General features: G+C 46.2%; 1 protein-coding gene across 1 annotated transcript in view; it reads right to left on the minus strand.

Annotated features, from left to right (window-relative positions):
- Positions 1-14,023, minus strand: part of LOC137331105 (mucin-4-like) — a 92,380-nt gene that overhangs the window by 71,808 nt on the left and 6,549 nt on the right. Inside the window, exons 13-16 of the mRNA XM_067994709.1 lie at positions 12,910-13,722; positions 7,194-7,327; positions 5,881-6,045; positions 77-232 (exon numbers count right to left, since the gene is read on the minus strand). Of these exons, the coding sequence (XP_067850810.1) occupies positions 77-232; positions 5,881-6,045; positions 7,194-7,327; positions 12,910-13,722 (1,268 nt within the window). The remainder of the gene's footprint in view (positions 1-76; positions 233-5,880; positions 6,046-7,193; positions 7,328-12,909; positions 13,723-14,023) is intronic.

A 14,023-nucleotide genomic window follows, 5' to 3' on the forward strand; every position in this document is an offset into this window, starting at 1 on the left:
TTCAATTGTGCTAACCTGATGATGGGTCTTGCTGATATAATCACAACATTAATATACTTAAATTAGATAATAATACCTTGTTTTTTGTTTCAGCAGCAGGGTACGCAGGTACTTTATCCCAGGTTATCTTTAAGGTCCATTTTGCCTTATATTGAAGCTTGGAGTACTTTTTTATTGTCGTTTCTACTTCCTGTATTAGGCCAGGAGATTCAGATCCAAAAGTTTTGTATTCCTATAAAACAAAAGAAATACAATTCTAACAAATAAAACCCACCTCAGGTGATTATGGAATGTACATTATCTAATGCTAAATGATTACAATAGATATGTAAGAAAATACAGGGCTGAAGAAAACTCTCGTCCAGTCCCAAAAACAAATACCCCTTAAATGTCCATCCAATTATCCTTTAAATTTTTCCACATTATCAGCTTCCATTTTATCTCTGGGCAGTCATGTTCACCACTTTCTGAATAAAGTAGTTAAATCTGAACTATCTTTTGAGCTTGAGTTTGTGTCCTTTGGTTCTACAGTTTATGGTAAGCTCAAATATATCAGGGTTCAATTTATCCATCCCTTAAGGACCTTGACTACATGAATATAATTTTCCCTGAGCCTTCTCTGCTCCAGAATAAAGAATCACAAGCTTTTCAGCCTCTTCTCATTGCTCAGATGCCTTAAGCTGGTATCAATTTGGTTGTCCCTTTCCTGCAGCATCTCTGATATCTGGATAACCTTGCTGTAGTTATTAAATACCTTTTTGAATATTTAAAATGAAGTATAAGGAATCTTACAACACCAGGTTGTAGTCCAACAGTTTTATTTAAAAATCACAAGCTTTCGGAGATTATCTCCTTCGTCAGTTGAGTGAGTGAAAGGTTCTCAAATCGCATATCTTATATTAGGCTGGGACACGATCACACCAATCAAAGGTGTCGTTGGTGTTCAGACAGGTTAGCCACGGAAAACAGTACATCCCAGTATACTGAATACACAATGGGTCAGATTACACAGACAGATAGAGACAGACACCCGAAAGGCAGAGAGAGAGAGAGAGAGAGAGAGAGAATGTCCAGTTGTATTAAAAACAGATAACTTTTTTTCCTGCTGGTGGGGTTACGTGTAGCGTGACATGAAACCAAGATCCCGGTTGAGGCCGTCCTCATGGGTGCGGAACTTGGCTATCAATTTCTGTTCAACGATTTTGCGTTGTCGTGTGTCTCGAAGGCTTCCTTGGAGAACGCTTACCCGAAGATCGGAGGCTGAATGTCCTTGACTGGGAGGGAACTCGACTGTCTGGCGATTGTTGCGCGGTGTCCGTTCATCCGTTGTCGCAGTGTCTGCAAGGTCTCGCCAAAGTACCATGCTCCAGGGCATCCTTTCCTGCAACGTATGAGGTAGACAACGTTGGCCGAGTCACAGGAGTATGAACCATGTACCTGGTGGGTGGTGTCCTCTCATGTGATGGTGGTATCTGTGTCGATGATCTGCCATGTCTTGCAGAGGTTGCCGTGGCAGGGTTGTGTGGTGTCGTGGACGCTGTTCTCCTGAAAGCTGGGTAATTTGCTGCGAACGATGGTCTGTTTGAGGTTGGGTGGCTGTTTGAAGGCGAGTAGTGGAGGCGTGGGGATGGCCTGAGCGAGGTGTTCGTCGTCATCGATGACATGTTGAAGGCTGCGGAGAACATGGCGTAGTTTCTCCGCTCTGGGGAAGTACTGGATGACGAAGGGTACTCTATTGGTTGCGTCCCGTGTTAGTCTTCTGAGGAGGTCTATGCGATTCTTCGCTGTGGCCGTCGGAACTGTCGATCGAGAAGTCGAGCGTCATATCCCGTTCTTACGAGGGCGTCTTTCAGCGTCTGTAGGTGTCCATCGCGTTCCTCCTCGTCTGAGCAGATCCTGTGTATTCGCAGGGCCTGTCCATAGGGGATGGCCTCTTTGACGTGGTTAGGGTGGAAGCTGGAAAAGTGGAGCATCGTGAGATTGTCCGTGGGCTTGCGGTAGAGTGAGGTGCTGAGGTGCCCATCTTTGATGGAGATTTGTGTGTCCAAGAAAGAAACTGATTCTGAGGAGTAGTCCATGGTGAGTTTGATGGTGGGATGGAACTTGTTGATGTTATCGTGTAGTCTCTTCAGTGATTCTTCGCTGTGGGTCCATAGGAAGAAAATGTCGTCGATGTATCTGGTGTATAGCGTTGGTTGGAGGTCCTGTGCAGTGAAGAAGAAGTCATGCTCGAACTTGCGCATGAAAATGTTGGCGTATTGGGGTTTATCAGCCAGATTCATCAGCCGCACTCACAAGACAGTCCAGAATGTCACCCGAGCACAACGCAACGCCATCGACGCTCTCAAGACCAACCGCAACATCGTCATCAAACCAGCGGACAAAGGAGGAGCCATCGTCATACAGAACAGAATGGAGTATTGCAAAGAAGCATACCGACAACTGGACAACCAGGAACACTACAGACGGTTACCCACAGATCCGACCAAAGAACACACCCACCAGCTCAACAAACTGATCAAGACCTTCGATCCAGACCTTCAAAGCATCCTACGCGCTCTCATCCCATGTATTCCCCGCGTGAGAAACTTCTACTGCCTCCCAAAGATACACAAAGCCAACACACCCGGACGTCCTATCATATCAGGCAACGGAACCCTGTGTGAGAACCTCTCTGGATACGTCAAGGGCATCCTGAAACCCATCGTACAGGGAACCCCCAGCTTCTGTCGCGACACTACAGACTTCCTACAAAAACTCAGCACCCATGGACCAGTTGAACCAGGAACACTTTTCACCACGATGGACGTCTCGGCACTCTACACCAGTATCCCCCACGATGACGGCATCGCTGCAACAGCCTCAGTACTCAACACCAACAACAGCCAATCTCCAGACGCCATCCTACAACTCATCCGCTTCATCCTGGATCACAATGTCTTCACCTTCGATAACCAGTTCTTTACCCAAACACACGGAACAGCCATGGGGACCAAACTCGCACCCCAATACGCCAACATTTTCATGCACAAGTTCGAGCACGACTTCTTCACTGCACAGGACCTCCAACCAACACTATACACCAGATACATCGACGATATTTTCTTCCTATGGACCCACGGCGAAGAATCACTGAAGAGACTACACGATAACATCAACAAGTTCCATCCCACCATCAAACTCACCATGGACTACTCCTCAGAATCGGTTTCTTTCTTGGACACACAAATCTCCATCAAAGACGGACACCTCAGCACCTCACTCTACCGCAAGCCCACGGACAATCTCACGATGCTCCACTTTTCCAGCTTCCACCCTAACCACGTCAAAGAGGCCATCCCCTATGGACAGGCCCTGCGAATACACAGGATCTGCTCAGACGAGGAGGAACGCGATGGACACCTACAGATGCTGAAAGACGCCCTCGTAAGAACGGGATATGACGCTCGACTTGTCGATCGACAGTTCCAACGGGCCACAGCAAAGAATCGCATCGACCTCCTCAGAAGACAAACATGGGACGCAACCAACAGAGTACCCTTCGTCATCCAGTACTTCCCCGGAGCGGAGAAACTACGCCATGTTCTCCGCAGCCTTCAACATGTCATCGATGATGATGAACACCTCGCTCAGGCCATCCCCACGCCTCCACTACTCGCCTTCAAACAGCCACGCAACCTCAAACAGACCATCGTTTGCAACAAATTACCCAGCTTTCAGGAGAACAGCGTCCAGGACACTACAAAACCCTGCCACGGCAACCTCTGCAAGACATGCCAGATCATCGACACAGATACCACCATCACACGAGAGGACACCACCCACCAGGTACATGGTTCATACTCCTGTGACTCGGCCAACGTTGTCTACCTCACACGTTGCAGGAAAGGATGCCCCGGAGCACGGTACATTGGCGAGACCTTGCAGACACTGCGACAACGGATGAACGGACACCGCGCAACAATCGCCAGACAAGAAGGTTCCCTCCCAGTCGGGGAACACTTTAGCAGTCAAGGACATTCAGCCTCCGATCTTCAGGTAAGCGTTCTCCAAGGAGGCATTCGAGACACACGACAACGCAAAATCGTCGAGCAGAGATTGATAGCCAAATTCCGCACCCATGAGGACGGCCTCAACTGGGATCTTGGGTTCATGTCACGCTACACGTAACCCCACTAGCAGGATAAAAAAGTTATCTGTCTTTAATACAACTGGACATTCTCGCTCTCTCTCTCTCTCTCTCTGCCTTTCGGGTGTCTGTCTCTATCTGTCTGTGTAATCTGACCCATTGTGTATTCAGTATACTGGGATGTACTGTTTTCCGTGGCTAACCTGTCTGAACACCAACGACACCTTTGATTGGTGTGATCGTGTCCCAGCCTAATATAAGATATGCGATTTGAGAACCTTTCACTCACTCACCTGACGAAGGAGATAATCTCCGAAAGCTTGTGATTTTCAAATAAAACTGTTGGACTATAACCTGGTGTTGTAAGATTCCTTACATTTATCCACCCCAGTCCATCACTGGCATCTCCACATCATAAAATAAAGTGAGCAGTATGATTAAATAAATCATAGTTTGATCAAACTCAGCAAACATCATATAATACTGAATAAAAAAACTTTCATTTATATAGCACTTTTCACATCCTCAGGATGACCCAAACTGCTTCACAGGCGACAAGGTACTTCTGAAGTGTAGTCACTGTTGTAATGTATGAAAATAAAAATTGTTCCTAAATATGTTTCTATACCTCCTTTCAATACATGTGCAAAACTATTTTTTCCAATTTTCTCCTGTTTTAATCTCTGCTTCAGAAGGCAGAGCCCATTCAATAACAATCAGCAACAGGAAACTCAGTTGGTTTTTACCCTCTGAACTGAGGGTGTGGAGATCGATTAAAACATTGCATTGCTGCCAGCTGAGTTTGGTGCAGCTGACAGTTCCCAGCAACCCTGCTCATCAATTAAATATTAATCCCTTCCTTTCATCCAGAAAAAGAATCAACATTTTGCATAATTAAATGCAAATAATGTTATTAATGTGCCAAAAGACAGTACTATTTTTGGTGAAATAGTTGGTAGCACAACTAAGTCTCTCCTGTTTTCTGTGGGGTTCCAGGAAATTTGGCCCCATTATCTCTCAGATAAGAGTGAGGTCCAACTACCATAGATTTAGTTTTTTTACAATCTAGGCTGATACGTCAGTGTAATACTGAGGGACAGCTACACTCTTGGAGGTGCTGTCTTTTAGATTAGACATTAAACCAAGGCCCTGTCAACCCTTTTAGCTGGACGTAAAAGATCCCATGGCACTATTCTAAGAAGATTAAGGGAGTTTTCCCAGTGTTCTGGTCAATATTCATCCCTCAACAACACCACTAAAACAGGTTGTCTAGTAATGTATCTCATTGCTATTTGTGGGACCTTGCTGTGTGCATATTGGCTGCCATGTTTCCATACATTACAACCATGACTTTTCCAAAGTAATTCATTGGCCATGAAGTGCTTTGGGACATTGTGAGAAAGTGAAAAGCACTATATTAATTGCAACTTCTTTCTTTTTAGGTTGTGCATAAACTCTGTGGGAAATCATAACAAATTAGCTTCAAATGTTCAATTATTTTGTCTGCTGCTGACTTTGCTGCATGGATCTTGTTTCACCAGTATACTAATTACTGTACTCAGGCACGTGTTACAGTCTGGCAAAAAAGTCACCCTACACTTTACCAATAACCTCACTTATTTTTCAATATTTTCCAGCAACACCTTGACCAGCGTATCAGTTTTTTTTCATCATTAAGCATTCCATTGATCTCATTTTAATTCAGCCTGTTCGCAATAGAAATTACTAACAATGTTCAATGTTAATTCTACCTGATAAAAAACTGCTCCAACACCAGCTGAGAGGTCTGCATCACTCCAGAACACAGCAATCATGGGTGGTTTAGAACTTGTAGTAAATCCATTTAAGAATGGATTGGTATAATTGAAGACCTCAGACTCTGATGGTGGAAAAACTATCAATCCATTATCTGTAAACTATCAATCAAAAAAGACTTTTAGTGGCTTAAATAAGTAGTATAAAGGTAATATAAACAATGGGAGTGTTGACACAGATGAATTTCAAAATTTAATGAATCCAATTATGAACAATATTGTCAACCTTATTAATTTGATAGACATGTAATACTCCAGATATTAGTTATCTGAAAAATTGTATAAAATTGAAGAAATGGCATTTGGCTGGCTGACCATTAGGAGGTGTGTGAGGATGATTAGACTCATATCCCAAGGCACTAATTTTCCATCCAGGTGCTGGATAGGCACAGCAGAGATGAAGTGCACTGCGTCTCTGCAGGCCCAGAGGACTCGAATTTGGTGCACTGGGTCACTTGCATGGTCAGGTTGCTCTTTCGGTATAGGCCCACCCCCTGTCAGGGCTTTGTGCCTGGGGGCAGGAATATAGGTGCAGCTGCAGGCCTGAGAGGCTTGCCATTGCAGGACTAGCTGCCAGTCTCTGGGTCTTCTGGCTGCTATTGGAGAAGCCCTCAAGATATATTTCCTTTTGTTGCACAGGAAATTGAGGCAGGAGGGCTGGGAACATCCCCTCCCACCTCGTTTCCATGACTGCCCTTATCCTGTGCCTGTTGTAAGCGCAGGTCCAGGTCCACCGAGCTGGGGAAGCCCTGGAATTCTGAAAGCATTTCCCAAGCACTTTGGAGAGGAATAATGGGGCCTATAACTTTACTTTGCTCTGCCTGGGAAAGTGCATCACTTTTGTTTGGCAGTTCTCTCTGATGATTTAGTTGCGGGTCCTCAATTGTGCATGGTAAAGCATAATTATACATTATGCACCGTGCTGCTGGATTACTCCATTATAATAGATATTAATCACTTTATTAGCATTCTGCTTGTATTCAATCTGTGATGAACTAATGCTATAGTTGAAATCACTTTGAATACTTACATAATGTGGAGATGCCGGTGATGGACTGGGGTTGACAATTGTAAACAATTTTACAACACCAAGTTATAGTCCAACAATTTTATTTTTAATCCCACAAGCTTTCAGAGGCTTCCCCCTTCCACACCACCTGAGCAAGGGGAAAGCCTCCGAAAGCTTGTGGGATTAAAAATAAAATTGTTGGACTATAACTTGGTGTTGTAAAATTGTTTACAATACTTACATAAAGTAAAGGGTTCAGAGTTTTCCCAAAAGGAAAGGAATATTCTGGCTTAAAAATAGGAGAGGAGACATCAGATTCAGTTGACGTCAGCATTTGATCACCAGCTTTCTCTCCATATTCAAAAAGTCTGGCAGCTAAACAAAAGAAAAATAAATGAGAATATGAAATAAGAGAAACATTTTCACCAAAAAAGGTAGAAACTAATTTTTTTAAACACTCATTCTCGGGTTGTGGGCATCACTGGCAAGGCCGGCATTTATTGCCCATTCCTAACTGTCCTGAGAAGGTGGTGGTGGGACATCATCTTGAACCAAAGCTGGTTTGATACAACTGAGTGGCTTGCTAGCCTACTTCTGAGCACAGTTAATAGTCAACCATGTTGATGTGAGACTTGAGTGGCACAATGACACTGTATTAAATCCACCATCAAAACCACAAGGTGATCAGCTTCCTTTATTGACATAAAGGGCATTGGAGGCAAACCATAATTTAAATGATCACTTGTTCAGCTTTCTTGTGTTTGGTGCCCTTCGGTGATTTGAGTTAACTTAGAGAAAACAATCTGAATGAGGAAGGTATGTTTTCAATTTACGTCGTTATGAGTGACAGGGGAAAGAAGTAACTGAGTTCTAAATTCTTCCTCAGCAAAGAGGCAAGCTCCAAAGGACTATGGGTCGACGATAAGACGACAACACTGTAGTATCGATTCAACAACCTGTACGTCCTGCCTGGAGTCCAGAATTGGTGAATTTATTCTTCTATGTGTAGAATCAGATGAACCATTTAAGCCGTCAGCGGATAATTGCTGCACTTTCTAGTCTGAGGGACAGGTGGATTATACTGTAAATTGTCTGTAAGACAATTTAGCTTACGGATTTGATAAAACATTTTCTCAGACTGTGGATTTGATATTAATTTCATACTTGTGGATGGTTCAAATGGAACACCTGAATAGTACAAATCCATCAAATGTGTGCGAACCTTTTCAACCTGGTCACTGTTAGATTTCAAGCATATAACTTTGAGGGCAGAGTATTTTACATATGAAGATTATGCTATTCTATATTTGTTTCATTGGATTTAGTTAAAATAGTGACTTTTGTAACAGTTATTTATCTTAAGGGAATTTTTTTGCTGTGGTGCTCCTGGCACACACTGAGGGCACTTACGGGAAATAGCTCACCCCCAGTCCATGATTTTCCATTCATTCACTTTAATTTTCTGAAGTGGAAAATCTCACATGCATTATTCAAATTGCCTACATTATAATTTTTAAATTATCAGAGCTAGTTTCTTGCAGAACTTGTACATGTTTTGGATTTTACAAAGAACTTGGTAATTCCCACAGAGAACACATTGGGCCGGATTTTGCTGTAAAAATAACGGTGAGACTAACAGCACTCATTGTTTTTTTAAAAATTTGTTCATGGGATGTGGACATCGCTGGCAAGGCCAGCATTTAGTGCCCATCCCTAATTGCCCTTGAGAAGGTGGTGATGAGCCGTCTTCTTGAACCGCTGCAGCCCGTGTGGTGAAGGTTCTCCCACAGTGCTGTTAAGTAGGGAGTTCCAGGATTTTGACCCAGCGACGATGAAGGAACGGTGATTTATTTCCACTTCGGGATGGTCTGTAACTTGGAAGGGAACGTGCAGGTGGTGTCGTTCCCATGCGCCTGCTGCCCTTGCCCTTCTAGATGATTGAGGTCGCGGGTTTGGGAGGTGCTGTCGAAGAAGCCTTCGTGAGTTGCTGCAGTGCATCCTGTAAATGGTATACACTGCAGCCACTTGATGCCGGTGGTGAAGGGAGTGAATGTTTAGGGTGGTGGATGGGGTGCCAATCAAGCGGGCTGCTTTGTCCTGGATGGTTTCGAACTTCTTGAGTGTTGTTGGAGCTGCACTCATCCAGGCAAGTGGAGAGTATTCCATCACGCTCCTGACTTGTGCCTCGTAGATGGTGGAAAGGCTTTGGGGAGTCAGGAGGTGAGTTACTCGCCAGCTTCTGACCTGCCCTTATAGCCACAGTATTTATGTGGCTGGTGCAGATAAGTTTCTGGTCAATGGTGACCCCCAGGATGTTGATGGTGGGGGATTCGGCAATGGTAATGCTATCGAATGTCAAGGGGAGGTGGTTGGACTCTCTCTTGTTGGAGATGGTCATTGCCTGGCACTTGTCTGGTGCGAATATTACTTGCCATTTATCAGCCCAAGCCTGGATGTTGTCCAGGTCTTGTTGCATGTGGGTACGGACTGCTTCATTATCTGAGGGGTTGGGAATGGAACTGAACACTGTGCAACCATTAGCGAAAATTCCCATTTCTGACCTTATGATGGAGGGAAGGTCATTGATGAAGCAGCTGAAGATGGTTGGGCCAAGGACACTGCCCTGAGGAACTCCTGCAGCAATGTGCTGGGGCTGAGATGATTGGCCTCCAACAACCACTACCATCTTTCTTTGTGCTAGGTATGACTCCAGCCACTGGAGAGTTTTCCCCCAGATTCCCATTAACTTCAATTTTACTAGGACTCCTTGGTGCCAAACTCGGTCAAATGCTGCCTTGATGTCAAGGGCAGTCACTCTCACCTCACCTCTGGAATTCAGCTCTTTTGTCCATGTTTGGACCAAGGCTGCAATGAGGTCTGGAGCCGAGTGGTCCTGGCGGAACCCAAACTGAGCATCGGTGAGCAGGTTATTGGTGAGTAAGTGCCGCTTGATAGCACTGTTGACGACATCTTCCATCACTTTGCTGATGATTGAGAGTGGACTGATGGGGCGGTAATTGGCTGGATTGGATTTGTCCTGCTTTTTGTTGTCAGGACATACCTGGGCAATTTTCCATATTGTCGGGTAGATGCCAGTGTTGTAGCTGTACTGGAACAGTTTGGCTAGAGGCGCAGCTAGTTCTGGAGCACAAGACTTCAACACTACAGCCTGGATGTTGTCGGGGCCCAAACCCTTTGCTGTATCCAGTGCACTCAGCCGTTTCTTGATATCATGTGGAGTGAATCGAATTGGCTGAAGACTGGCTTCTGTGATGGTGAGATGGATCATCCACTCAGCACTACTGGCTGAAGATGGTTGCAAATGCTTCAGCCTTGTCTTTTGCACTCATGTGCTGGACTCTGCCATCATTGAGAATGGGGATGTTCACAGAGCCTCCTCCTCCCATTAGTTGTTTAATTGTCCATCACCATTCACGACTGGATGTGGCAGGACTGCAGAGCTTTGATCTGATCCGTTGGTTGTGGAATCGCTTAGCTCTGTCAGCAGCATATTGCTACCGTTGTTTAGCATGCATGTAGTCCTGTGTTGTCGGTTCACCAGGTTGGCACCTCATTTTTAGGTACGACTGATGCTGCTCCTGGCATGCTTTTCTACACTCCTCATTGAACCAGGGTTGATCTCCTGGCTTGTTGGTAATGTTAGAATGAGGAATATGCTGGGCCATGAGGTTACAGATTGTGCTGGATTACAATTCTGCTGCTGCTAATGGCCCACAACGCCTCATGGATGCTCAGTTTTCAGCTGCTAGATCTGTTCTGAATCTATCCCATTTAGCACGGTGGTAGTGCCACACAACACGTTGGATGGTGTCCGTATGAGGACAGGATTTTGTCTCGACAAGGACTCCTACCAATACTGTCATGGACAGATGCATCTGCGACAGGTAGATTGGTGAGGACGAAGTCAAGTATGTTTTTCACTCGTGTTGGTTCGCTCACTACCTGCTGCAGACCTGGTCTGGTAGCTATGTCCTTCAGGACTCGGCCAGCAGTGGTGCTACCGAGCCACTCTTGGTGATGGACATTGAAGTCCCCCACCCAGAGTACATTCTGTGCTCTTGCTACCCTCAGTGCTTCCTCCAAGTGGTGCTCAACATGGAGGAGGACTGATTCATCAGCTGAGGGAGGGCGGTAGGTGGTAATCAGCAGAAGGTTTCTTTGCCCATGTTTGACCTGAGGCCATGAGATTTCCTGGGGACCGGAGTCAATGTTGAGGACTCCCAGGGCCACTCCCTCCTGACTGTATATCACTGTACTGCCAACTCTGGTGGGTCAGGACATACCCAGGATGATGATCGTAGAGTCTGGGACGTTGGCTGAAAGGTGTGATTCTGTGAGTATGGCTATGTCAGGCTGTTGCTTGACTTGTCTGTGGGACAGCTCTCCCAATTTTGGCACAAGTCCCCAGATGTTAGTGAGGAGGACTTTGTAGGGTTGACTGGGCTTGGTTTGCCTTTGTCGTGTCCGGTGCCTAGTAGTCTGATGCCGGGTGGTCCGTCCGGTTTTATTCTTGTGACTTTTCGTTGCACGATTGTACAACTGAGTACTTGGTAGGCCATTTCAGAGGGCGATTAAGAATCAACCACATTGCTATGGGTCTGGAGTCACATATAGGCCGGACTGGGTAAGGACGACAGGTTTCCTTCCCTAAAGGGCATTAGTGAATCAGATAGGGTTTTTACAACAATCCGGTAGTTTCATGGCCACCATTACTGATACTAGTTTTTTTATATTCCAGATTTTATTTAATTAATTGAATTGTAAATTCCCCAGCTGCCATGGCGGGATTTGAACTCATGACTATGAACGGATTATTAGTCCAGGCCTCTGGATTACTCGTCCAGTAACATAACCACTATGCTACCGTTATTCACGTGCAAATTGGACAGCAACTTCCGGTGACCGCACACGCGCAGTTAAACGCTGTCTGGCTCCCCATATTGACCAGCGTGAAGTTCTTGTACCTGATAGGTACAGACTAAACTCGCCAAAATTGTTAGGGCTTGCCTATTCCAGTGTAATTACCATTTTAAGAGCGTTATACGTCTTAATTAGTGCCAAACAACCTCTCTGGCACTGAAAATCAACTGTAGTCTCGTTGCTTCAGGTGTTAATTATTATTGGACATTTAAAAAAAAATTTAAATTAACATTTTTTTCTTACTATTTCTTTCTGTCTCTTTCAACTCTGTCTCTGAATTCAATATTTCTTCCCCTCTCTTTATTGTGCTTTCTGTACTTGATTTGACATTGAATTCACTATTCTAACTTCCACTTCCTGGTTCAGTCTCTGCGCAGCTCATTAATGATGCTTCAATCCGATTGGTTCAGGAGATACACAGCTGCTTGCCCTGTTCACACAGGTCCCAGATGCCCTGTAGAGGGCGTTGGGCTTTTTGGATTTCTAACGTGCAGTAACTTGCCATGCAAAATCTCACAGAAAGTTTATGGGCAAAGGCAAGTCTAACCAGTGGTGTCGCTCACTACACAATCCGGTCCATTAATTGAAAATTTTCACCTGGATATTCAATGCACGTTTTCTGGCTGGAGATTGGCAGAATCCCTCAGAGAAATGGTGTAAGTGGCTAAAAATGGAAGTTACGGTGGTTGACTGGGACAACCTGGTGGAAATTCTCTCCCTTTGTCTTTTGTGCTCCCCATGAAGAGCTTAGTGAGGCGGGGACACATTTCGAGATCTGGCACTCCACTGGACAGAAAATCATGGACTCCCAAGGTGCCTTGCTGCAAGTGCAGGACTGTGAAATCACCTCTTTTGAGAATGGAAAACTATGATGAGGGCTACGCAGCCTAATTCCTGATATGCGTTTCTGTACCTGGAGCACTAAAGATGAAAATTTACCCGATAATGATTACAACTTGGTTCATGTTTTACATCAAACTTCATATCAGTTTATCATAGATAATGAAAGTACTTACATGCAATACCAGAGACAGTAGTAATTGCAGCTGTGGTAGTTGAAGTGGTTGTAGTAGTTGATGCAGTTGAAGTGGTTGTAGTAGTTGATGCAGTTGAAGTGGTTGTAGTAGTTGAGGTAGTTGAAGTGGTTGCTGTGGTTGTCGGCGTTGTGGGGACTGTGGTTGAAGTAATTTTGAAGTTTGTTGCAGTTGAAGTGGTTGGAGAAGTCGTGGGGATTCCTGCGGTCGGAGCAGTCGTGGGGATTCCTGCGGATGGAACAGTCGTGGGGATTCCTGCGGTCGGAGCAGTCGTGGGGATTCCTGCGGTCGGAGCAGTCGTGGGGATTCCTGCGGTCGGAGCAGTCGTGGGGATTCCTGTGGATGAAGTAGTCGTCGGGATTCCTGCGGTCGGAGCAGTCGTGGGGATTCCTGCGGCCGGAGCAGTCGTGGGGATTCCTGCGCCCGGAGCAGTCGTGTGGAATCCTGCGGTCGGAGCAGTCGTGGGGATTCCTGCGGTCGGAACAGTCGTGGGGATTCCTGCGGTCGGAGCAGTCGTGGGGATTCCTGCGGTCGGAGCAGTCGTGGGGATTCGTGCGGTCGGAGCAGTCGTGGGGATTCCTGCGGTCGGAGCAGTCGTGGGGATTCCTGCGGTCGGAGCAGTCGTGGGGATTCCTGCGGTCGGAGCAGTCGTGGGGATTCCTGCGGATGGAACAGTCGTGGGGATTCCTGCGGTCGGAGCAGACGTGGGGATTCCCGCGGTCGGAGCAGTTGTCGGGATTCCTGCGGTCGGAGCAGTCGTGGGGATTCCTGCGGTCGGAGCAGTCGTGGGGATTCCTGCGGTCGGAGCAGTCGTGGGGATTCCTGCGGATGGAACAGTCGTGGGGATTCCTGCGGTCGGAGCAGACGTGGGGATTCCTGCGCCCGGAGCAGTCGTGGGGATTCCTGCGCCCGGAGCAGTCGTGGGGATTCCTGCGGCCGGAGCAGTCGTGGGGATTCCTGCGGTCGGAGCAGTCGTGGGGATTCCTGCGGTCGGAGCAGTCGTGGGGATTCGTGCGGTCGGAGCAGTCCTGGGGATTCCTGCGCCCGGAGCAGTCGTGGGGATTCCTGCGGCCGGAGCAGTCGTGGGGATTCCTGC

Source organism: Heptranchias perlo, chromosome 13 (genome assembly GCF_035084215.1).
Source record: "Heptranchias perlo isolate sHepPer1 chromosome 13, sHepPer1.hap1, whole genome shotgun sequence".
NCBI classification, from domain to species: domain Eukaryota; kingdom Metazoa; phylum Chordata; class Chondrichthyes; order Hexanchiformes; family Hexanchidae; genus Heptranchias; species Heptranchias perlo.